The 25,781-nt window shown below is 51.0% G+C and overlaps 1 protein-coding gene and 1 long non-coding RNA gene across 5 annotated transcripts in view; one reads left to right on the top strand and one right to left on the bottom strand.

Moving 5' to 3' along the window:
- Positions 1–14,265, bottom strand: part of SH3RF2 (SH3 domain containing ring finger 2) — a 41,415-nt gene extending 27,150 nt beyond the window's left edge. Inside the window, exon 1 of the mRNA XM_040603694.1 lies at positions 11,879–14,265. Within this exon, the coding sequence (XP_040459628.1) occupies positions 11,879–12,250 (372 nt within the window). The 5' untranslated portion in view covers positions 12,251–14,265. The remainder of the gene's footprint in view (positions 1–11,878) is intronic.
- The window catches only part of LOC121092511, a 43,389-nt gene extending 18,048 nt beyond the window's left edge, over positions 1–25,341 (top strand). For 2 of the 4 annotated variants that reach the window (XR_005829333.1, XR_005829330.1), the window contains 4 exons: positions 6,594–6,728; positions 6,833–6,972; positions 24,522–24,537; positions 25,239–25,340. This is a non-coding gene — a long non-coding RNA (uncharacterized LOC121092511). Of the gene's footprint in view, positions 1–6,593; positions 6,729–6,832; positions 6,973–11,849; positions 11,959–24,521; positions 24,538–25,238 lie in introns of those variants that run through there. The other 2 variants (XR_005829332.1, XR_005829331.1) reach the window with 2 other exon arrangements.
- Positions 25,342–25,781: the final 440 nt, after the last annotated feature.

The raw sequence follows: 25,781 nt of genomic DNA, 5'->3' as shown, positions 1-25,781 counted from the left end.
AGGGCGTACATCAGGGTCACTGTTTTCTAATGTGTTCCTAAGATGTAGAAAAGACAAAGAAAAGCAGCTAAACCCCCTGCAGCAACTGCGCGGTGTGTGCGTGGGGGCAGCCAGCAGAAGCCCTCCGCGGGAGCTGAGCTCATTGCTTATCGCTCCTCCTGGGGCTGAAACAGGCTGCTGTAGGCGCATCTCAGACCTGACTTCTTTCTCAGGCTTTGGCTGGTTTCTGTCCACTCCTGGATGTATAAGATCCTCTACAAGGCATCTGTTTCGCTTTATTTAAAGTAGGTTAATTGCAATGACAGAAACTGGGGTGCTAATTAAAGCTGGTGATAAAGACAAGGTGTGCCTGGAGGTAGATCGCTCTGGGCTAAGGGCAGAGGGAGAGGCTTTCCCAGGAGAGGACACGGTCGTGGGTGTGGGGTGAAGAGGGAGCTGCTTTGTTGTGATGGGTTTTTCTCCCGTTAGCATGTCCAGTTGCTTTTTGTTAATCCGAGGCAGCATTTTATTTCAGCAGGGTGGTAGCTGCAGCAAAATGTTCAGCCAAACACTGTAAATATTAGCAGCTCCCTTGCTGCAGAGTTCAGCACCTGTTTTTAAATTCATTTGGGAAAACACTATGAGAAGTTCCGTGAAAAACTCAGCTAAAGGCTGTTGAGAAGTTGTGTAGAATATTTGCTGCCCTGTAGCAGAGAGGCAGCAACTACAAAGAAACATCACCAGTGAACAGAACAGGCTCTTTTCCCGTGATGCCATGCCATACTGCAGCTCTAGTAGCAATGCTAAATTAAATAAATGAGAGGGAGAGAGGAGAGTTTTTCACGTACTCCTATGTGAAAGCCTCTAAAATCAGTGGGAAGCTGAGCAGAAGAAGGGAATGCCATAGTACATGGGATTGCCCACTGGTACTTTTCAGGCTGTCAGGCAGATGGAGACCAACAGGATGCTTTGCCCAGACCTTTGGGCCAAGGGCAGCCGATGGTCACGAACCCAAACCCCTGTGGGTTTTGGTGCTGAGGAAATGCTTTTTTTCCTGCCTGTCGTGCCTTTGATGGCTGCAGAGAGCCTTGCCTCTCCCTCTCTCTGTCTTCTAGGCAGTTGTAACATTTTTCAACGCTGCTACGTTTTTTTTCAGATTCCCCCCCTCCTCTGTGTTCTTCTCTGTCATGCCCAAGTGAGACATGACCCTGCCCCCCGGAGGTATTTCAGTCTGTCGGAGCAGCTAGAGCCCCCTTGCCGTGGGGCTGCCTGCAGAGCTGCTGGGAGAGCCCAGGTGAGAAGGTGCAGCAGGTGAACTCCGGGATGTGGAACCAGAGACAGCCTCTTGCACTGGTGTGCTATGTGGTGCGTAGTGTCTAGGTGAGGTACTTTTCTGTCCTTGGCCGTACTGCCAGCAGGGATGGCCATGGCAGATGCATCTCAAAGCATTGTCCCCATTCTTAGTGGATTTAAGGCCATTGAGGGAGAAAATATTTTTTTTTCCTATTTTTGGCATTTGACATCAGCTGTGCTAGGGCAGCCATCCAATGCATCTGAGTCTCCCTCCGTACAAAACAAAGAAGCAAATTAAAAATATGTACATGTGTGTGTGAGGAAGCAATTCAAAGCATCTCTTCATAGCTGGGAGAAATGCACACTATAATTATCTTAAATGAGCTAGTTATAACTTCCTTATTATTGGCAGTGGATTAATGTAAGACCACACACTCATAGCACTGGTATTTAAAAAAAAAAAAAAGAGAGAGAGAGAGAGAGAGAGAGAAAGAAATGTGTGAGGCTGGCTGGGGTGGTGGTCACCAGGGAGAGACATTAAAAATTGTCAGCATAGGAGGAAAGCAAAGCCAGGGAGTGCAGCGGAGAGATTTCTGATGGAGGCTGTGAATGCCTGTAAACCTTGTCCCAGGTGACTCCATTTAACCCCCTGCCCCCCCCCCCCCCCGAGGAGCAGCATGGTCCCGTAGTGACACTGTCCCTGCACAAGCAGACCGCGCCGCTGCCTGTGATACCCCGGGCTGAGCATGAGCACAATGCCATAAACCTCCCTGCACCTGGGATTCGTTTACTCCTTCACCCATTTCCAAGCAAGGCTCACTGCAAATGGCTTCAGCGAGACACAGCTAACGATGCTGGGTGGGATCCCTCTGATTCCCAGATGCTCTGAGTTCACCAGCATCCATGACTGTGTAGATGGACATATGGGATGAGTGACAAATTAATCCTTGGAATAGCTTATGGCTGTTGATGTCCAGGGGTGCTTCCTTCTGATTTTCTGCATGCCGAAGGGAGAGCAGCAGGAGCTGTTTTGGCAGAAGCGTACCCCAGAGCAGGGCACCCCTGCTCCTGCTCCGCTGCCCGGGAGCAGCACTGGAGCTGGGACCCCAGCCCTTGGCAGGCGCCCTGCTGGCTCCGGCAGGGGAGGCAGACACATGGGGCTGAGGAGGCTGCTGGTAGGTGGATCAGGAATGGCCTCAGACGGGTTTGGACCTGCACCCAGGTGGTTTCCCAGCTCTGATTTTCATAACTCCACACAGGGAATGCCCTGGAGTGGCTCTTCGCTGTGCCTCGTCCCTCGAAGGCAGACAGCCACCACAAGCATGTGGTCTCCTCCCCCACTGGCTGAATGTCTTTGCAGTAAATACCGAGGGCCTGATCCTGATCTGGGTTTCATGGGTGTTGCCCCATGTGCAGGGAAGCAGTCACCCCCTCGGACCCTGTGCGGGAGAAGCAGCCCAGGTGTGGGACGCCTGGGAGCCCCGGTCCCCTGAACTGGAGCAGCGGCGGCACTGCCGGGCTGTCCCACCCTGGAAGAAGCTGGTTGACCAGAGGTGAGCTGTGACAAGCCGGGCCAGCCCCACTGCATCACCTGGAAGGTCTGAGGGGATGGAGAAGATGCAGAGGGGAGATGCGCCCGTCCTTGGTGCACGGTCCACGGAGCCCACACGAGAGGCAGCTCAGCCCCGCGCTCTGCACGAGCTCTGCCTTCCCCTCCCACCCCCGGCACTGCGTTATTTGTGCAAAGAGCTAAACAGCTGTGCTGTGCAGAGGCAGCGATATTCCCCTAGATACACGATTTCTGTAACACGTAACAGCCTCCTTGAGAGGAACAGTTTATTTCTAGGATAGCGCCAGGAAGAAAAGAAATCCAGTCCTGGATGTCTTCCAGTTCGATTTTTCCCCCACTAGGTACTGTGGGTTCAGTTTGCAGGTGTTTTTTGATTACTTTTTATTTTGGAGCAGGACTGGTGTCAGTCGGAGGGGACTGGCACATGGGTGTGCTGCACGAGGTGGCATCAGGAGTGCCGGAACCAGGATTCACCAGGACTTGCTTTTTGGGGAAGCATGTTGAATTGGGTCCTGCAAGCCTCTGAACTCCATTGCACCAGCTCTACGCCTAGAAGCAGGAGTCCAAGTACAGCCTGACAAATTGTACTGAGGTGCTCGAAAGAACTTCCCACTCCAACACCAAAGCATGGAGAAGGCTCTTCCTACCAACCCTATAAGAACTGTGTGGTGTGAAGAGGTGGTATGTGGTAGGTGAGGGCACATTTCATTCCCAAGATCCACAAGCGAGTGCTAGAGGTGTACCAGCATGGCTAAAGAAATGTTACGAGTATCTCTGCTCTCGACTGGGCCCAGAGTGACCCATCCAGCTCTGCACAGAGATGCTTGCATCTTCAATGCGGTGACCCCCACAGTGCAGGGACAGGCTGTTCCACAGCACACATGGAAACATCTAGAATACTCAATGCATGAAGGAAATGGAAAGCTTGTGTGCTGACCCCGCCATGCGGGCGGTGAGGGCAAGATGGCCAGTGGTCCCCATGCTCAGGCACGGTACATGTTACCAGAGGCCAGTGCTGTGCCAGGCACTGTACAAGCACAGCAGATTCCTGCCCTGGAGAGCCGGCAATCTAAGAGACTGTGCAGATGAGGGTTGGGGTGATGGTGGAGGTACTCTCCCTGCGTTACCTGCGGGGATAGTACCAGGGGAGTGTGAATGACTCACCTAGAGGCAGAGAGCAACTCCAGGACAGATCTGAGAGCACAGCCCAGGCCACGCTCCTGATGAGCAGTGATTTACACACCATGAATGGAGAACTGGTTATTACCTACGCTCTGATGCCAAAGGACATGCTGGCTTTTCATAAAGAGATAATCAACAACAACTGCCATACATTTTGATTACTAACTTCTGCAAGCCGCCTTCAGCATCCTGCCACCGACTGCCCACATTTCAATGGGATGAATGAGCCCCACATCGTCTCCTTTGTGTACTCAGTTAGCACAGTTTCAGGGCTCTTTAGGATCCAGTTGGATGAAAAGAGCTGTCTGAATGTAAATTAATTGCCATTACAATTCTGTTTTTCTGCTTTTCAGCAGAGGCGATAACTTCAGCCTTGTCACAGAGAACAAAACCATCAGAAGTGAACTTGTCATTTCAATCTCTTCGTATAATTATATTCTGAGGATTCAGAGAGCTGGGTGGTTTCTGCATTATTTCTCCCCTCAGGAGGATTGCTCCCATCTTCCAAGCACAAGCTGACTGAGTGCACCAGGGAGAACAGAGTTAGTCCCCTCCCGCTCACGTTGGTGCTGGAGCTGACCGGATCTGCCCCGTTCCCTCTGGGGTTTGCCAGGGCGTGAGGCCAGCGCTGGTCGTGGCTAAAGCTGGTGGCCCTCCTGCACCGTGAGCCAGCAGGCCGGCACGGGGGCAAGCTGGAGGTGTCAATTGTACGGAGTTAGCTGGGTGTGGAAAACAGCGTCTTAAGTTACAGGTGTAAGTGGGTGTGATTTACAGACTGAGGAGATTAAAGCAGCTGAAGGAGTCTGCAGAAGCAGGTATTGGAGCCTGTTGCTGAGGGTGCTGGGGCTGGTTTCTGTGCTGCAAAGTCTGTGCATCGTGGGCGCTGGTGGCGGCGAGCGGGAGCCCTCCCACCGCCTGCCAGCTGACCCCCTTTGGTGTGACACGGCACCAGGGCTGCTGCCGCTTCTGAACTTTGCCTGTCCTAGCTCTGGCTTTGCACTGCAGGGATGAGATGGAAAATGGGGAAGAAGACTGAAGAAAATACGGAGTAACCTCTGTCACGGAGAGGCCCAGTGGGTGCCCTGTTGGTGATGGCTGAGGTGCTGCGGCAGGCGCCCAGCCTGAGAGGGTGCCTGGCTGCCTGCCGGTGGTGTCCCCATGGCTCTGCGGGAGGACAGTGCTGGGTCAGGCTTCCCTTTGCCCCAAGAGGGGTTCAGGTGGGCAGGAGGGGTGCCAGGGGCACAAGGCAGGAGCTGTTCAGTGGGAGGGGAGAGGGCAGCCTGGCTCAGGGCATGGCAGGGTGATGCTGGGGACCAGCGTTTGAGCTGCAGTGTCTGCACGAAACCTTTTTGCACCTCTTCCACTCATTGCTGCTATCAGATGTTTTTGTCTCTGCTGCAGTCAGCAATCTCGGGCAGTGGTTGAGTTGTGTGTCATGGTTTTAAGCCGTGCAGAAAACAAACTGTGTCAGCCCTTGGCGTGCCCGGTCATGATGCTCTGCCTCAGCACCGCAGTTCTCAGAAGTGGCTGTTTACTGTGCAGGGAGGAAACCTGCATCCCGCTCCCTCCTGCTGCTGCTGAGCCCTGTCCCTGCCAACGCGCTGCCCTGCCTGCGCTGGGGACGGGTGCTGTGGCCACCGCTGCTCTCCCTGCCCTGCTGGTGCCCTGTGCCTTCCGACTGCCCAACAGCCCAGGACTGGGTTTTCGTAGTATTTCAAGGAAGTCCTTAATTAGTGATGGTACCTCTCTCCATTAGCCTGCCACCTCCACTTAGCAGCCATTTTGATGGTAAATTAACGGCTGTCATGAAGTGATGGCTGCTAGCTGGGCCTTGCCTCAGCTGTAGGCTGAGCCCGGGAAGGACACTGTCCACCTGGCCTTGGGCGTCCTCATCTTGCCCAGACATGGGGCTGGGTGAGGGAGCTGCTCTCCCCTTCCTTACTTCCATCTCCTTGGGAGACCGACTGACTCCGCAGCCCAGTTACACACGCTGCACGCCAGTGTGGCTTCCCAGCAGGTGAGGCTTGCTCTTTCCTCCCTGCAAAGCCAGTGAGAAATTCTGGGCCCATCAGTTGTTCATGGCCCAAAGGAAACACCCTTAAAGGGTTGGATGGCCAAAGGACGCGCCTGTCTCTTACAAACAAGATCATAAACTTTGTCCCCTGTGCCGACATCAAAAAAACGGAGGTTCCCCAAATCAGGGTAAGCGCAAATCTCCACCTACAAGCTCCTAGGGAAAAGGTTTTCTTAAAAAAAAAAAAGGTCATAGTTCTTTGTTCATTTGCCCAGTGCCTTGCTCGTGGGCTCCTGATGGTAAATGGAATTCCAATACCTGAAAATTAGTAGCAGCAGAACAAAGTCCAGTGTTCAGTGCCAGCACCGCAGTTTTCCTACAGTGAAGCAGTGCCACAGTGAAGGGGGAGCCAGGCAAGGTACAGACGGCAGCAGTACATGGGTTTTCTCCCTGCCAGGGTCCGGTCTCGCCTCTCTCAGGACATCTTTTATCTCCAGCCCCGGCGCATCGGCAGAGCTGCACATGAACGTGCCTCCTCCTCTCCCTTCTCTCCAGAGTGGAAAATTACAAACTGAGGCCAATGACCAACTTTGTGGACCCAGGGATGTTGTCCAGCCACCAACGGGGAAACTGCGAGAAGAGGAGGACTCTCAGAATTCCAGCCTCCTGCCTGACCACGATACTTAGCAGGTGAACACACATGCTGAGAAACCCTGCTGTTCTATTCCTGACTTGCCATCTGAGCCTGACTCATTGCCTTGGTAACAAATTAAAACACTTTCATGTGTTTGCAGCTCGGTACCTAATTTTGTAAAACCAGGGAAACTGGACCTTGTGGAGGTCCTTCGGCTTTCCCCCGCTCTGCGGTATCACCTGGGAGTGGCCCCGCGTCCTGCCTTGCTCATCCTTCGAAAGTATGGAGGGCTGTTTGCTGGTAAGTGAAATGGACCTGAATAGTCTTAAAACAATCACGCACCCACCCCAGCCCACTGCAGAGCCACCCTTACACCACCCTGTCCTGCCTGGAGTGCAACAGTGCCACCTCGCATTTACAGTGCAACTGGGTGTTTCATCCTTTGTCCCATCAAAACGGTGTTTTCTTTTTAAGCTTTCTGTAGGGAGCCTGACATAGCCCTCATCCCCTGACCCTGAGGCTGTGGCTCTGCCCCACACTCCTCTCCGACAGAAACGAATGGCTCAGTCTCCTGGTGTAGCACCAACCCGTTCTCGTGGCTGCAGCAGTGCTTGCAGCTACTGTGAAGCTTCCTGCTTCTGTGCTCCCAAATCTGTTGTTGCAGCACAGCTTTTGGGGCGTGTATCGTCAGGCAATCTATATCAAGGTGACTTCACTCTCACTTTGCAGTAGATAAAAGTGCTAAAACTACATGCAAAGGTGAAAAAAGGCATACGACAGTATCCTGCGCAAGGTGCAAGCCAGCACTGTGCAAACAGCTCCTTAAGCCACACTCGGCATTTTTTTAGAATGAGACAAACCCCGATGGGATGTGGCTGTGGAGGAGAATTGGGGCAAGCCCTTTCTCCCAGAAGGCTGTAAGGCCAACAGGATTGTTTTAGCCAAATAAAGTGGCTCCACTTCCAGCTGAGGGACCCTGTGGCACAAGCAGCCAGAACCCACAGCACTGCTGGGCGAAAGGATGCTGCCCCTCTCCAGCAGAAAAGCAGCTGGTGACACCTGTTCAGTCAGAGCCAATGTGCCTGTGTAGAGTTTCTGGGTTTCTAACATCTGTGTAGTGCTTGTCCAGCCTGAGGTGATATGACATGCGTCATGAGGTCATTGCCGTGACTGCACAGGAACTACTGGGCTTTTTGCACAGCGAGTGGGTCAGGAAACATATTTGCCTCTGGGTGCAGACATGAAGGTTGCTTTGAGTAAGGTTTCAAAAAGATCCAGCAATTCAAGTCCTGTCTGTCAAATTTGGAAAGGAGTTGGAGATGTTTGTGGAGGAGAAGAAAATATCAAGACACAGGCACTATATATAGACGTCCGTGTGAAGGTGGCGATGTTGGAGTGCAGTGTATTTTTATCCCAATAGAGGTGTTATCTGTCTATCTCCCATGAAATACTGGAGGGGGGTGTTACAGCACTGAGTTCATGCAAAGAGAAAAGAGCCGAAGTCACAGTTAAATTTGTGTGGTCTGTGTTTTCCAAAGGCAAGATGTCATACTCGGGACTTTTCTCCTCTGGCTCACTGCCCTGTATTTGTTGCATGACAAAGTTCATCATCCAAGTAGCTGTTTAGTGGCCTGGATGGATTTTTGCCGTGTGCAGGGTATGGTTTAGGTTTGCTACTCATCAGAGAAGTACGGGAGTTTTGTGTATACCTCAGCACACACAATCTTTCTGTTCTCTCACCAGCAGCAAAGCCATGTTTAGCTTACATCGGGGTTGAGGCCAAATAAGAAGGATGCTTCAGCACAAGATGTAACCACATCTGGCACATGCCAGGGGCGGTTCCGAAGAGTTCAAAGGCTTCAGCGTAGATTAGTTACGCATTCACCTCCTAGCAAATCCTTTTATTCTTAAATTCCAGACAGTTTATTATGTGGAGATCCTGAAAATCCAAAGTCTTGTCCTCTGCGTAGATGTTAAATGATCTTAAAACCTGGCCAGACATCCCGGGAGCTGCTGCTGGGCAGTGCCAGCGGTCCCAGCACTGCACTGCCCAAGCGGCTGCTCCCACGGTGGCTGCTCAGGGCCCATCGGATCCCTGCGAAGCACAGCCTGTGCATCCATAACGCACATATGTGCCCACGTGCATGGACCCGGCATGTGCCCACCCCACATCAGCACATAGGAAGTGGATTCAAAAGGGATTTATATGCTAGAAAATAATAAATAGTTTGGGATGGGCTGTAACTAGAATACTCCCTGCTTTTTAAAGGACTGGCTGTGTGAAATTCCTGACTGAAAAATGAGTATTGCAGTACTGCTAATTCAGAGCTCTTCTGGGGCCTGCTTGCACTTCCCTCTCGGAATGGAACGAGTTCTTGGCTTGCTTGGTGATGGGGGGATTTATTTTACTTTTTTGTCTTCATGGACGCTCATGAGGATGAAGAGCAAAAAGCTGGCAAGGAAACATCTCTGCTGAGAAAAGAAACTTTGCTCAAAGTTGTGAATTTCTCAGCTCCATGGAGTAAAGGAAGTTTATTTATAGAATGGCTTCTTTGGTGAAAACAAAACACATCCTGTATCCTGCTTTTGATGGCATATCTGGCTGCAGCGCAGCATGGTGCTCGTTAATTTTATTTGCTTTGTAGCACCAAGTGGTGCATAGTATTAGCAGTAATTAGCGGACTATGCAGATTGGGGCAGTCTTTCTTTGGAGAGCACACGACCTTCCGCTGCAGTTGCAAATGAATACTGCATTTAAGCGTACCAAGGAAAGCAGTTGTGGTGGGATTAACTGTGGCGGAGCAGGATTGCACGATAGCTGTTCTCACTGTGATTCTTGACAAAAAGCATCTGTTCTGCCGTTGGAACGGTTTGGAGGCCTCTGCTCACCCAGATTACTTCAGATGAACACCCTTCATGGAACTCTAGCACTCCGCAGTGTAGGGAGACCTTATGACTGCCTTGTCACTTTGCAGCACACAGGCACTTCCAGATGAGGCCCTGCTGCTGCCGGGTGAAGCACTGCTGTCACCGGGGGCCGGTTCAGGGGAGGCTCCGCATGCGTGAACACCCCACTGGAGCACGTAAAGTAACACCTAGTCCTGTCTGCGTGTAGTTATAACCACCAAAACGTGACTAATATGTTACATTCTTCACCTTGCAGCTGAGGATTCTGAAGTGTTTTATAATTCATTAACTAATTAAGTCTAAAAGCATTTCAGTGTAACGTGTTTTTATATCCCTTTGCTGGAGAGGCACAGGGAATCGGAGGGCTATCCCAGTGCCGCGTCCCCGCGCTGCAGGGAGCGGGGCCCCAGCCCCTTCACTGGCGCTCGCTAGCTCTGCCGATGCCCAGGAATTTGGTCTTAAAAGGGTTTTGGGAGCTGCAGACTGATGGATGTATGTAATGCCATTATGTAATATCAGCAACAAGTCCCCACCTGACCTGAGAACTAGTAAAAGAAATGTGAAACAGGTGAGAGAGAAGGAAAAAAGATGAGTGTATTTGTGCTTCTTTATCTACAGCTCGGGGAGGCGGGTTGGGAAACCTACAAACCTCATTTTCAGCTGAGATGCCGCCCGTCACGGCAGTGGCTGGAAGCTGTGGCTGTCCGATGGTGTGTCCCGTGCGCAAACGGCGCCAGCAGCCCCTTGCCACTGCCCTGGGGAGCCGGTTTGCGGCGAGGGGCCTTGCTGGCCATGGCTCTGCTGCTGGCAGGAGCCGGCTGACACCGATGCAGCAGGGCCAGCTGCGGCGGAGACTACCAAGCCCCGCAGGTCACGGCAGCCCAAGGACCGTGTTTACCCTCGCCCTGCTCTGCTGTGAACTCCGGCCACCACCCACCCCATGGGTGCTGAAGATGGGAGATGGCTGCTGGGCTGCGCTGTTGCCCACCCACCCCTACACCCCAGCACCAACAGCACAGCATCGCTCCGTGCCTGCAGGGACTGAGCTGTGTCTTGCCTTAAGCTAAGGCGTAATTCACAGCGGCCGAGGTGCATGAGGGAGAAACGGATGGCCGCTTCCAGGCCACCCCAGGTTGCCCACCCGGCCCAGGCTCTGCCTCCGTGCGCGGGCAGCGTGCCTGCCTGCCTGCCAAGCTGTGGGCTGGGCAGGGCTCCCAGGAAAGGCACCCAGTTCCTGTGTCTCAGGGCCATGCTGCCCTGTTTCCCAGTGGGGAAACCTGAGAGGTGCCTGGTTTTGATGTGTGATCCATCCAAGACGCCTTATCGCTGCCGCAGGGGTTCCCTGGGATACGCACACCAGCTTGTGCCCACACGACCTAGGGGGTCAGCTCCGCCACGATAGCCACACACGTGCACCCCTGTAGCGCAGGTGAGAAAACCTGTCCTATGTCTGCCTGGGAGTTTATAGCTCTGCAGTTGTGAAAAATGCTCTGAGAATTAACAGCCGTTTAAGCAAAGCTTTTGAATATTATGAAGAGGTTTGTGGAGACATTGTACAGAAGAATAGTTGGGGTGGGAGAAATGGAAATCCAGGAATATTATGCAGGAAAGGTGAATCCACAAGTCAGTCTCTGCCCCAAATTCAATCTGAGCCAAGCTCCTTTAACAGGTCTAATATCATGTCCTCATTATTTAAGAACAGCTTTTGTACTGTTAAAGAAAATGACAGAAACACCTTAGAATTTTAAAATCAGCCTAGTCTACTAACATAAAGTTGGTAAGTTAGTTGAGTTTAGTATTTTTGATTAGTAAACCTCAGAGTATTTTGCCATGGACATAAGCATCATTAGGTGTTCTCCTTCCTTTCCAATGGTGGGGGAAACTGAGGTGCAGCAATGGGAAATACCTTTCTCTGCCTCTAACAGTTACAGCCTTGCAATTACTGATTTAATTGCTATCATTCAAAAATTGTTACATTGCCTGAAAGTCAAAGCACCTGAAATGCCCCCCAAAAGTCAGAAACCACCTGAAAACTCCTAGGGAAAACAGCTGCTGTGAAGTTTTTGTAAGGAGAAGGGCAAGCTGGTTTTGTCTCAACCTGAGCGTGCAATTACTGCTGTGATGAACTTTAAATAGTCAAATACACAAGGAAATAGCAGACGGATTTGCAAACAAAATGATCTCTCTTACTTCAAACATTTCTGCAATACTGCTAACAGGAAAGTTTCATAGCTTTTGGCACACAGATAGAAAGCTTTCTATGCTTACAGAGAGAGTAAAGAACATGGACCCTCCTTACCCCTTCCATGTGGATCCTGGGATTGGTCAGCAGCCGGTGCTGATGAAGTTGCAACCCCCTGGGGATTCTCCTGATGGAGGCAGGGGAGGACAGGACCCCTGACCTCTGGATTGAGCCAAACCTGGTAACGTTTTGTCCACACCTGACTCCATCCAGGAGGCGAATGAGGAGCAGGTTGGAGGGCAGCTGCTCGATGCTGCAAAGGACAAGGGTCCTGCACTCGGGGCACCTGAGCTCCTTCTGGGTTTTCAGGATCCTCTGCAGACAGGGCTTGCAGAAAGTGTGCTGGCAAGGTAGCACCTTTGCTGTGGCATCGAGCTTTTCAAAGCACACAGGACACTCCAACAGGTCAAGGAGCGCTATATCATCCATCTTCAGTGCAGAGCTCCGTCACGAGCAGAGCCATCCACATGCCCCATCCACTGGAGCAGGCTGATATGCCTTCCTGCGCCTGCAAGAACCACACCAAAATCCTGGGCTGAAACAGCTATCCTGCACAGAGGGAGAGGGAGGAGGGAAAAAAGAGCAGAACTTGACTGCTGGAGTATGTAATACATCCCACCTACATTGCAAAGCAGTGCCTCACCAGCCAATTTGCAAATGTAAACTTTGCGCTCACATCCAAGTTTGAAGTGAGTCACTTGTGACTCAGTATGCGCGAGGGGACGACGTTTGGGCTGGCACCAGAGGCAGGAGCCCCAGGTCCTGCTCGCTGGGCAGACAGATCCCGCAGCGCAGATGGGGCGAGCTGGCTCCCCACTGCCGGCTGGGGCAGCGCTGGCTGCAGCAGGACAGGATGCTCAGCCTTACTTACACAGTACACAAAGTTGTCTTTAATGCTTCCTGGTCTGCGGATCATAACTGACACAACAGTAAAAAAATTGCCAGCTCAGGAGATAAGAGTCCATGATAAACATCAGACTGGACCTGTTCACACTGGGCTCCGGCTGAAAGCAGCCACTTGCTGCATACATCCCTCGCACACCTACATGCCGCCTCGTTTTTCAGATCAGTCCCAATTAAGCTTTCTCTCTACCCATTTTGACAGCAGTTCTATAAAAAGTCCTTCAAACACAAACACTCTCCGGAGGTACCTGGCAGAGACGCGAGGCACTCCGCAGTGCCATCCTCGCCCAGTTTGGCTGCCTCAGCTCTCTGAAGCAACCCAAGACGATTATTCCTCCCACAGCCTGAAGTCACTCAACCTGTTCAGCTCCCCCGGTGCTGCACGCTGGTTGAGACTGAAGTGCACACCACGTCGCGATTCAAGTCTGGACTTGCGGCAGCCATGCATCCCCACGGCGCAGAGGGGTGCCCTGTGCCCGCCGCTGGCCAGCTGCTGGAGCAGCCACGTGTGCCAGACCCGACCCGGCCTCGGCCTTCTGCGCCCTCGGCACAGGGAGCAGCCCCTCCAGCTGCCGGTCCCTATGGATGCTCGCCTCAACAGCAACCGCTCTGTGCGGCAAGAGGGAAAAGCCGAAAAGCATGCGTTTGTTAGCTGACTCCCTGTGTGACCTTCAGTGCCATCACGACGGGCTCCAGCAGCTCCTGGCTGTTCCCACTCCCGGGCTGGTGGGGCAATGGGTTCTGTGCTGGGGTGAGGTGGCCACAATGAGGTGCCAAGTGCGTCCAGCTCCTGCCACAGCTCCCCGCAGGAAATGTGCCCACACGCTGCAGTGGGACCCAAACCCAACAACAGCAGTGTGGGCTTTGCGCCTTCTCACCCCAGCGAGGCACTGGCTGTGGCATGGGAAGGCCAGGGGACATTTCATGGCATCTGTGATTTGCATTCACTTTATCAGCTGAATTCCTTCTTGAGGTCTGCCTTGCTCACACATACTGATGGATTGCCTAATGAGAGCAGCAGATGTAGTGAAGATCCAAGATAGTTTTCCTTATAATCCTTGCCATATCTCAGTTGTGTGTTTACAACCTACAAGTACGACAGATATTAAAGGAGGAGAGTTAAATCTGAAGGAATGGTTTCTCCTTGATCCTCTCACAGATAACGCTACCAGATTGCACATAACGTCCCTTCCCTTTTCGCAGGAGGACTCATTCAGAAGTACAGAGTGGAAATAGTTAATGTGATTTTTCAGAAGTTCCTCCCCCCCAGATCACGATTTTGTCAAAACAAAGGGTTTTTTTCTCTCTCTCTTTTTTTTTTAAAAAAATAGTGGCCATTTGCTAAATTAAAATGTTGACAAACATCTTCAGGATAATGCAAGAAACCAATGACCTCACTCTGTTTCATCTTGAGTTTCCTTTTACTTTGGTATTTCTTTGTAGTCTGTCATATGTTGACTTGTGCTTGGCTGACTGAGTGCACACTTTTTAATGAATGTTGCAAATAACATCGTCTTACTTACTGGTATTTTTAAATGCAATGCGTGACATAAACTATATTGAAAACAAAGGTTTTGAAGGTTGTTTTTCTTTCTTACATATTCTTCCATATTTGTGCTCTGTCATGTCATTAACACTCATGTCATATTTTCATCTGATTAGAAAGGAAACAGAATCATGAAATATTTTGCAGTGGGCACGTAGTGGTGGAAATGAAGTTGACCGGCTAGTTTTGTGCAAGCCAGTTAATGCTAATCTCTGATCAGATCTGTTTTGTGAGTGCTTCTTCAATTTTTCCTAAACTTTAAAGGCCAGTCTGCTTTAGTTGTGCTACCAAAACAACAGGCGGGACTGAAACTGCTGGGGAGCAGCGTGTGCATTTTGCAGCACAGTTCCTGGCAAATTCCCAAAGGAAATCAGCAGCTGCTGCCCGCACACCTGGCACCTCGGGAGGGCCCAGCCCAGGGGATCCAGCGGCGCTGAGTGTACTCGAGGGATCCGGGGGGATCCGGGGGGTCCAGAGAGCACTGTGCCTGCAGGGTGGCCAGGCCAAGGCAGCAGTTACTCTCTGGGCTCCTTTGCCCCTCAGTGCAATGTGCAGCTGTGGGAAGCACGCCGTGTTGTCCATCGCTTCAGAATGCCACCAGGTGCTAAGCTTGGGGCAGCCTTTCCCCCTGAAGCTGAGAGTGATTCCATCCCCCTCCCTGGAGCAAGCAGGCTGCGGGTCACCGAGGCAGGGACAGGGGCTTTTTCCAAGCAGGAGTTTCTAAATTGCCTGGTACAGCAAAGCGAGGCTCTGATCTTGATTGCAGTCTCTGCATTCTGCTGCAATATAAAAGTTGATGATGCTAACACCTAGCATTTATATAACACTTTAAATCTTCAAAGCACTTTCCAAATGCTAATTCATCTGTGGAACGCCCCTCTGGCTAAGCATCACCCCCACTTTACATGGAGAAAACCAGGAGATGAGGCCACACAGCATATCAATGTCCAATTTGGGATCACGATGTGAGGCTTTCCTGGTTCTCCACTTAACACTCAGACCATCCCATTGAGCTTTATTATCTGCCTCCGCCTCTCCCTTGCAATGTGTCTCGTAATTGGGGTTAAAAAGTAAAGGCAGAACTAGAAAGCTGCTGGTCCTTCCCTTTCATTTTAAAAGTCTCTGTTTGATGCTGGTGTTGTAATTAACTCCAGGCTGGATGCAGTGGGGTGCCTGCTCTGGAGGACGCTGCTCCTCGGGCAGCAGGCAGCACTGTCGCTGCAGAGAGCTCCTTCCCCGGGCACGGCCGTCCCGGCCCCGCTTGGCTGCAGGAGCCCTCTTCGGCTTACCAGTACCACAGGGATGAAACTACTGAAATACGTATTGTGAGTCTTGTAATCAAGGTGGTTTATCATGAAGCTGGAAATTGAGAAACAACATTGAGAACAGAAATAGTTGTTCTGCTCTGACGGGCCTGTTCTTTACTTTGGTGCTGAGTGGCTGTGCATCCGTGTCTCGCCAGACAGCTGCATCCCTTGGCTCCCCCCACCTCCAGAGTGGACTCGGAGAAAGCTCAGACAGGTCCCAAATAGCAAATACACTTTGTCCCCGTTGTCCTGCAGGAGCCGGGCTGTCCAGTAAGCGCTTCTGTGCACCCAAATCACGTCAATGCCGGGGACAGGCTGAGTGTGCCCAGCCTTGCAGCAGCTCACCTGTGTGCTCCCCCAAGGAGAAGGCTTGCTGTTATCAGCACACAGCGCATGATGGGAAGCCAGCCCTGTCACTCCTGAGAGCACGGAGGGTTTACGGCAGTATTTTTCACTGCTGACTCTTGAGGCTTGGCGATATGTGCCATGGTGAGAAATGTGAGGTTTGTTTTCTCCACACTGTCATGGCAAGTGCCTTGTGAGAGCCACAGTCTCTCCCACCACCTTGCTCCAAACCTTTCTCTGTTTGGTTTTTCCGGGAGAAAAATTGGACAGATTTCTGTGTTTACCTGAGTGTGTGCAGCTCCTCCTCTCTCTTTGACCAGCAGGCTGTGAGCATCCAATGCATAATGAGACCAGTGAAAAAGTATTGCCTTTTACCAGCTTTGAATTTCATGTTTTAATATTGTTGGCTATTGCCAGTTCTGGTGGTTATGAGACTCCGACATATACAGAAGCTTTGTGTTTAATACCTTTAGATCACAAATAGCTCCGTGAAGTTGGATATAATTACTTCCATTTAAAGAGGAGGAAAACCAGAGGTGGGGTGACTCTTCAGGGTCATAAAAGCAATCAGTGGCAGAGTGGAGAAGGGAGCTTACATCAAACAGCCTCTGTGATCAGCTCTGCCTCACTCATGGCCTGATGCACTGGGATGCATCCTTACAGTATGAAAACTAATTTTATCACTTTTCCTGTGGCTGTCTGGGCAGAGTTACCAGAAGATAAGGCACTGTTACAAGAAATGGGAAACTCCACTCATTTCACATGTATCATACAGTTTCAATATTGAAGGGCAACAGAACATGGGGAAACTGATCGTGAAAACCCTGCTGTTGCAAAGCAAACAGTTGGTCCGTACAGCCAAAGCCATTTTTACATGCCTGGTCTGTCCAACCAAACAGGTTTTCTTTGACCCACCAGAAAGATGACTCACAGAGCTCTGCGACCTTCCGTCTTCTGGCTGAAACGATGGAGATGGTGCATCTGTGTCTCCACATGTCACTAGTCATGCCGGTGGGACTACTGCACCTCCAGGATGCCGCGTTCTCCACGCTGGCTGCCGGTGTGCAGGCTGGGCAGCACGGCTCTGCGGCAGCACCGACATCCCGCATGGCTCTGGCAGCGGGCTCCCGGGAAGCCCCTTTGGCAGCAGGTGGGGCAGCTCTTGTTTCTGTGTCCCTTTGGGCTCCCTACTCGAAATAACAATGGGGAATAATGTGAGCAAGTGAGAGGAGCTTCTCTCTGTTACCCCTCTCCTCGTCTGCTCAGGACCATCCTCCTCGCCCCATCCTTCATCCCACCACACAGCCCAGTGCCCGGGCAGCCAACCCTGTGGGTGTCAGGGACCCCGCGCCCCCCGCCAGTGCCACAGGGGCACCAAGCTGTGGCTGGCTGAACGCTGCAGCACTGCCTCAGAAGGGGACTGTGCATGCTAGGAGAGGGCACGGCCACGGCAGCGCTCCCTGTGCCCTTCCTGGGAGTTATAAAAAGCCTCTGCTACTCTGCATCTTGCGAGTGGATGGCACATGCCTCCTCCTCTTGGGAAGAGGGACCTTTCAGGCTGTTTTTAGCTCCCGGAGGGCAGGGAGAGGGGGTGCCTCTTACAAGCTGCTACAAATTATAGATCTGAAGCTAACAGCTTGTCCTCCTACCCACCCACAAACATAACGCCCAGTGTTGCCACTGCAGGGGGGCGAATGGCAGGACCTGCCCATGCCTCCAGACCCCGAGCAGCGGGACGCGGAGCAGTCCCCTGGCACGGCATGGGGTGGCTTGCTGTGCCACTCGGCTCCCCAGCTGACAGCACACCTTTGGCTGCGGCAAGCGGCTGTGCACAGCTGCAGCAGTGGGTTTTGTACACATGGGTTAATGCTAATTTAGAGAAGCCTGCACATTTAGTAAATACATTGCATTTGTGTGAAGACATAATTAGGCCAGTGTGAATCTGCAGGGATGTGCACAGCGCAGGGACCTGCAGCCAGCAGAGCAAAAGCCTTCCTAAAATTTTCCATCTCTCAAACCAGCGCTTGGTCCCCTCTGCTACGTCCTGGTATGGCAGGCAGCCAGCCGCCACCATCTCTCTGCTTCCAGCACCCAGCTCCTCAGCCTCCGGAGGGACACACAGCAGGGGCAAACCCACCAGCAGCTGGATATGTAGTCTTTCTTTCACCTTCTTCCCTTGCATGAGCTATGCCTGAGATGGTGGATAGAAGCCAAACGTTGAGAAGATATCTACCCTTATGTAAGAAGAGTGGTTCAAAGAGCTGTTTATTAATCTCATGGAGAGTTGAATGCTGTATTTTGCCCATAAAAGCCTTGTGCAGTCTTGCTGTTGGGTAATGTGAAGGCTTCAGCCAATTCTGAAGTAGCTGGAGCAGAGCAGTGCCTATCCAGAAATAGAGAAGTATTTTTAAATGAAATTTATTCACTGGTTTTCCTTAACACAGATTGTTATGTGTTTGTTGAAATATCACTAGAAGTAGCTGGTGGTGGAGCTGGGTGAGCAGCAGTGAGTGGATGGATGCTATCCTCCCAGTGCCTGGGGAGGTCACCCAGTCCACCTCCTCCTCCTCCTCTTCCTCCTGCTGCCACCTGATTGCTGCACCAAGGGCTGCAGCGCCAGCCCAAGAGGGGAACGAAGGTGATTAAAGCTGAAACCAGGCTTATGAGATTTTGGGGCAGCCCCAGAAGAGGCTTTGACACCTCTGAGTGAGCACCTGCGAGGTCTGAGCTCAGGCACTGGGTCCCAAGTGGGTGCTGCTGGCAAGCGACGGGGCAGCACCGCCACCCGTCCAAGGGCAGGTGCCCTGGGTGCCATGTGCTGCAAGGGCTGGTGCTGGAGTTTCCTCTTGGGGAGGGAAGGGCACTGGGCAGCCTCTTCTCAAGTAACCCCAGTTTGGACCTAAGCTGCCTGTGCGGCTGCGGCCCCTGCAGCAGGCAATGCCCTGGCACCAAAGCCAGGGCTGAAGAGGTTGCTGCTGGCAGCCCCTGCTCCGCTCTCCTGCTGCGGCTTTCTCTCTCTCTGCTTGCTGGTACACTTATCCTTTTTCCCTACAGTGCAGTGAAGAACCAAAGAACACAAGCACTAAATCCTGCTTCACTGGGATTTGCCCGATAAGGGCTGAATCTGCAGAGATGCAATTTTCCATTTTTTAAGACAAGAAGAAATAAGTGTTTCCAAGTGGCACTAGAGCTGAGCACCACTTAACAGGCCTTTGCAAGTTGCTTTGAGCACTTCTCAGCTGTTCTTCACATAGGTTGACCACAGAAAATATCAGGCTTCAGTTACCTAATTAAACACAGATGCAAATAACAACACTGCTTGCCACAATGCATCACCTTTTAGTGTTTCCAGGTGCTTCTGGCCAACAGTGTGTGCTGCAGCCCAGAGCAGGGCCTGGAGCTCAGCCGGTGAAGCCAACCAGGTTATAAATACTGCTGCTGAGGGAGCACTAGGGTGGGATGGTTGTGTTGTGGGAGGGAGAGTGAGTGTGGTGGGGGTAAGTATTTAGTGGGCTGCTGCAGATGCACCTCTGCCTTATTGAGTTAAGTAGCAGCTGGATGAGCTGTTTGCTGCTGCTCTGTTTTGTCACATGGTGATTTGAGGGCTGGTGGTTTGAGTTTGTGTCTCCAACTACTTGCAGAGCAGTGCTCCTTGTGGAAGGAGGTCTGGAGAGCAGGACCCAGGCTGCCTGTAAGCCTTGTGAAGAAGAGTGTAGTGGAAAGGCACAGTGGGGTTGGAGCCATTGTGGTAGAGTTACTCCACGCTGGCAGGCCGGTTTCCATGTCTGCAGGTGCCTGGGAGCTGTGGCTCAGCCATGGGACAGACCTGTGTTCCTTAGGCACTTGCCTCTGATGTGAGGTGGTGTTTATCCAAGCACTGCCCATTTCTTTCCTGTTGTTCTTCTCCACAGCTGTAGTCACTGGGTGTTTGTGGGGGTGTTTGTGGTGCCATGCTGTTGTTGCACAATGGTGGTCTCTGCTGCTCTGCTCTCTACCCAGGGCACATGTGGTGTTCTGCACTCCAGTTTCAGGTTGTGCTGCTGCTCTCAGCTGGAGCCAAGGGACGTTTGCCTCTGTAGGTAAAACTCAACCCTTGGGAATTTCCCTCTTTGAAGTGCTTTTTCCTGTTTTTTTTTCTTTGTGACTTCAAGATTTTTATGCTTACTTGGGACTCTTACCTGCACATGTAAGAGTCTCTAAGGCTAAGGTGGGTGCTAAGTAAGCTGGCTTTCATCAGGGAGCCTGCACGCTCCTGGAAGTGCTGGGTGTCCTCCACTCCCACTGAGCTCAGCCTCCAGGAATGCACGGCAGGACCTGCCTTGCGCCAGGCAAGACAGCAGCCAGCAGAAGGAGACCTTCTGAGCTTGGGTTCCTACAAAAATGGAGTCTTACGAACTCGCAGTGTATGTGAAGGTGAGCATGTGTAGTTCTGTCTCTATGCATCCTTGTAACTTGTGAATCCAGTTCAGCGGAGAGTAAAAGCATCCAGAATTTTAAGTATCCTGTGACTTCTGTGAAAACAGGAGGCTGAGCACAAAAGAAGGAAACCCTGTTAGCCCTCTCATGAAGGGAGACGATGCAACATGTCTTCATGCCTTATTTCAAATCTAATTAGATGCTCACAGCTCACCACAGGAGATGGTAAAGGTGCTCCAAACAAGAGAGGATGTTCGCATATTAACGGACATCAGAGAATCCAACTGTGAGCTAAATGCATATGGAATCGGGCTTGCTTTAGCTGCTCTGCACATAAGCCTGTTAGTTATTACCATAATACCAATGGCTTCATTTATGCTGTGTCCTGGTCCTTTAGCCTATAGGGGGTGTATTGACCCGTGATTTCAGCCCTCTGTAACAAGAAGTTTGGATGCAGGATGAGAAAGAAAAGTGAGTTAAGAAGCCCCATGGTCAGGATGCTCAGCAAGGGCTGGTGGTGAATGAGCAGCAACTGACTGCCAGTTGATGCACATGCTCATCGGCAAGTGAATGAACACCTTTGGGGGAGCAGACTGGCACTGAGCAACCCCAGCCTAGAGGGGAGTGGGAGTGCTGGGGCTGCAACCACCAACCCTCCGCAGCAGCATGGGTCCCTTGGCTGTGGGAGCCAGGGGTGTGCCCTGCCTTAGGGAAACCCCTGCTTCAGCTCCCTGGAATTTCAGCAGGGTCCATGCTTGCCCCTGTATTTCGTAGCAGGAACAAGTTGCCTGCCCAATGCTTCAGGGCTTTTTATGTAAATCTTTGGTAGAGGATGAAGATGGCTGTGGATTTCAGCCATGCACTGTGCAGGTCAGACTGCTCGCCATCACCAAATGGAGACAACACGTAGTGCTTCCTGATCTGAACATCAGAGCTTACACTTGCATCCAGGGCTGAGCCAATCTCGTAATGATTTCCATAATTTTGAAATTGTGTTGTCAGGCTAATTAGTTTCACTGGTACCACCCATTTCAGTTGCTGTGTGTTGCTCTTTTGTGCCTGCTTTCTGCTAATACTGTTAAACAAATTCACTGCTATGCATATCTGTAGGAACAGAGAATAGTGAACAGATTGCTTTGAGCAGGAGGCTGGATTAGATACCTCTTGAGGTCACTTCCACCCTGGTGATGCTAAATCTAATAATGAGCGCTGTATAGCTAGCACTGAGCACCCTGTGACCTCCCTGTTCAGTCAGATCTGGCTGGGGCAACTCGTATTAAGAAAATTATTCAGACTTTTAAATTGTTCATTTAAAGAAACGATACAATCTTTAATGTCAGATAGAAGATTACAAATACTATGAGCTGCTTGCAGAGATAAATGGAAGATATCTAGAAGCAGACCTTTGCCTGTCTTTTCTCATGTAGACTGGTTTGTAAGGCCCCCAGTATAAAACAGTATAAAACCTCAGCTAAGACTTTCTTGATGCTGCTGAATAGGAAAATACAGAGCAGTAATTTGCAGAATACTTTTATTTGCTGAAATATACTTGTAGCTGCAGATGCCAATATCTCCTGATACTTTGGGTAAGCAGAGGGATAAGGTTATAGTCTTCCAGATCTCATGTCCATGCTCTGCATCTCCACCTGCGTTCTTCTGCAATGTATTTGCACTGTCACTGTCATGTCCCCAGTGTGGAGGTGGCTGTACTGAACTGATAGGCTCTGCTGCTGGGGACCACGTGAGGACAAAATGATGCAGCCTGGCATGCCATGTTGCTGCTTGCAGCGATGGCAAGTCTTCTATCAACTAATCTGGAGGGAAATATCTGGGTTTAAGGAGGGCTTTGGGTGATTCTTTCAAGTGCAGACCTTGTCCGATCAAGGTGGTGATCCAGTGTGAGCACTGGAAAGGTTCAGTGCTTGAAATGAAAAGATGGTGATCTCACTGCTTGACAGGCACTGTATTGCATTGTTTCTTTTACATGGGAACATAGGACTTTCTGAAACACATTTAAGGCATGCCAAAAGGGAGAATTTTTTTCGCTACGTATATAAGGACTGGTCTGGTCCTGTCTTTTTTGCCATCTTTCCTCAGAATTGCTGTGCTTTGCTTAATTACTGTAACTTTCTTCAATACAGATCCATGTGTTGTGGTAGTACTTAATGGAAAGAGGAATGGTGAAATGCGATTCTTTATATCAATGGCATGCTCCCATTTACTGGAATGGAAGCCTGGCTGGAGGAGGCTTGTGTTTCACCACTTCTTCAGCTAAAAATGCAGGAGGGTGTTTGACAGACTTGGGTGAAGTAAGGGGAGCCAGCAACAGTGAAGACCCCTAGTTTGAGAGCTTTGAGACTTTGCACCAGACAAATCAATACATGTTTACTCCAGGTCCCAGTCTAACCCCACACACTGTACTGGGAGGCTTTTTCTGCAGATGAAGAAACAAGTGCTGTATTCAGGCAACAGCCTCATGGATATCTTCCTCAGGCTGGTGGGTGAAGTAGTCCGGTCTCAGCCGCTCCCTTCATCAAGCACCTGCTGTGGCACTATATATGGTGCAAGGTTCCCGTAACCAGCATAACTTCCTAGGCTGTCCTGCATCAGTGGGCAAAACGTCTTGCTCCATGTGCAGACCATGTCACCGCTCCCTGTGTCTGGTCAGGCTGACAGCACCCGGGTCACCCATCCTGTCACGGCTGGTCCTCTGCAGGCTGGCCCCAGCAGTGAGGGAGTATGGCTGGTGTACAAACATCAGTCTGTGCTTGCAGCAAGTTGGTTTAGAAGGGAATTAACTTTTTTTTCCTTTATTTTATGAGATCAGAAATATGAGGGGTTTATTGTAGCCATTCTGCCTGCTGGGTGGCAAATCCCCCTGGCTGGCAGGTTCGAGTGAGTGAGTCCTGCAGAGCAGATGCTATCAGGAAGCTGCACGCAGTTTGTTCAACGATATATGGAAAACCCTCATTTTGTAATGAATGATGAAATCTAAGCACAGGCTGTCAGGCCAGGTGGAGCAGTGACCGTGCTGCCTGCAAACACCCTTCTGGGAATCCCAAGCCCTGCTTTTTTTCATTGTCATGTAGCATGTTGAGAAACATCCTCAGTTTGCTGGCACCGTGCTGTGAACCCTCCCACCGGCAGCAGCACGAGCCTCCCCGTGGGCAGCGGCGAGCGGCACATCCAGCCCCGCTGCCCACATCGATGGGCCCAGGGCAGCAGGAGAGGAGGGGGTGCCCCTTGGGCAGGGACAGCATGGATCCCCCAGCTGCTGGCAGCAGCAGAGGAGGGAGAGACCTGTTCTCAGGGCACAGAAATGCCTCTGAAACCTCCTGATGGCAATTCTGAAATTTGAAGGAAATTGGAGCATGGCAGAAGGAGGCCTGAAAATTGGACCAAAGGGCAAATGTGTGAATAACCACCAAAGAGCCAAAAACCGGCTCTGGCTTGGACAAACCCCCTGACACTCCCCACCTTGTTTGGTTTTCTGCTTTCCAGTGACTTGTCTCAATGCCTGAGCCGTCAGCTAACGGGCTTGCTAAGCCCAGCAGGCGAAAGGCTCAGAGGGACACATGACTGCTCTCTCTAAATTCATCAGGAGGTAAAAAATAGCAGCATAGAAGAGGTATTAAACTAAAGGACAGTATTGGCACAAGCATAAACAAGTACCAATGGGCTGTGAATAAATTTAGGCCAGAAGCTAGAATATTTCTAACTGTGCAACAAACTAGCATCTGTAGCAGCCTTTCAGACAAAGCAGCAGGGGCCAAGATGTCAGGATGCTCCCGGCTGCCTAATTAGCTCTTGAAGGGGATGGTGCAGTATCGCAGCCGCGGCAGCACACAGGCTGGGCAAGCCCGGTGTGGTGCAGACCCCTGTATTCAGGGGTTCAGTAACTCGCCCTAGAAGAGATGGGCTGGTGCGAGCCCTGCCTGTGCTGGGTGTGTCTAACCGTGCTCCTCTCTCGTGAGGGACAGGCTGTCCCCGGCTGCAAGGAAACCCAGAACAACAGGGGAAAAAAAGTTTCCTCCTTTTACTAACGGTCAATTATGGTTCACATGGCGTGCCTCGCAGTTCCTCATGCACACCTCCACATCTGCAGTGGTAATGCCGCTGTCTGTCTTGCCATTAAGTCTTGCAAATACTGACTCCTTCCCTTCTTTCTCTTCATGCATCCAAGATGTGTCTAAATGCTGGTGAGTTTTTCCTAGCACATATCCAAAATGTACTTTTTCCTTAGGGCAGCAGCAAGCAGCTTTGTTTGTGACTTCGTGCAACATCTTTTTGCTCCTGCTTTTACTTGTTGGCCTCTTCAGCACACACAGAGCCTGCTCCAATTCCTTGAAATTATCAGCTAAAATTATCTTCTTGACCTGCTGATCTCAACCTTTCTGCTTGCTACTCTCACACTGAGGCAAATTTAATGCTTGTGTCCTTGCTTTCAAGCATTTGCCTTGCTCCTTTGCTTCCGTCGTATCTGACCTGCTGTCTTATCCATGACCTCTAGCTCTTCTCTGTAGCCCCTAATGCTGTCTCAGGCCCCCTTTTTTTCTCTCCTCTCTAGCAGTCACCCAGAGATCTTACTTTAAGATGCTGTGCATGCTCAGAATTATGTGAGCAGTGGGGTAGGACTGAAGCGTTTGGGCATTGCTGCAGCTGAAACCACAGTGCTCTTCCCCATCCCGATGCACTGCCTGCCCTGTGCTTTCCTGAGGAGGATTGTAGTACTTGCTCCAAGGGAGTGAAACACAACAAAACATCTTTCAGCAAAACTTGCAGGTAGAAACATGCCTTCAAAGCCTTACAGTCCAGTTCACAATAGCTTTTCTTTCTGTCCTTTTTTGTACATACCCTACTTTGTTGCAATAGATCTAACCCAACATGTTACGCTCCTTAGGGCAAGGGCTGTCTCAATTTGTTCTGCAGAGCCTCCAGCACGCTTCCAACAATCACTTCGTATTTCCTGAGATGGGGAGGACAGCGAAGAGAGGGCCCGTTTTGAAAGACAGATGTCATTAAAATACAGAGTCTGAGGTAAAGCACAGTGCAGTGATGATCTAGATCATGAAACTTAATGATTTCACTGTTGAATGCAAAAAGATCATTGTTGTATTATTAGTAAGATTTGTGCTAGCTGTGGGAAATAAACCCATGCTGACGCGAGAACAGCGTGAATGCTGCCAGGCCGGCAGGGCTGTAGCAGGCAGTGTCAAGCTGCTCATAGACCATCCATCCATCCTTCACCCGCCGATACCCAGCTCACAGCTGTGCCGCTCGCCCCCAGCGCGCGGCAGGTACGGCCTTGGAGATGGCCTCATGAAACACCACCTGGAAAGTCCCTGTTTGGGATATTTAATGTGGAAAGGTCGAGCCAAGTTGTTCAGAACAGCTAACAAATGCAGAAAGGCTGTTCAGAAATCTTTTCTTTGCAATATTTATC

This window comes from Falco naumanni, chromosome 8 (genome assembly GCF_017639655.2).
Source record: "Falco naumanni isolate bFalNau1 chromosome 8, bFalNau1.pat, whole genome shotgun sequence".
Taxonomy (NCBI): Eukaryota; Metazoa; Chordata; class Aves; order Falconiformes; family Falconidae; genus Falco; species Falco naumanni.
Note: the sequence above shows the minus strand (reverse complement) of the source record. Positions and strands in the feature narration are given on the sequence as shown.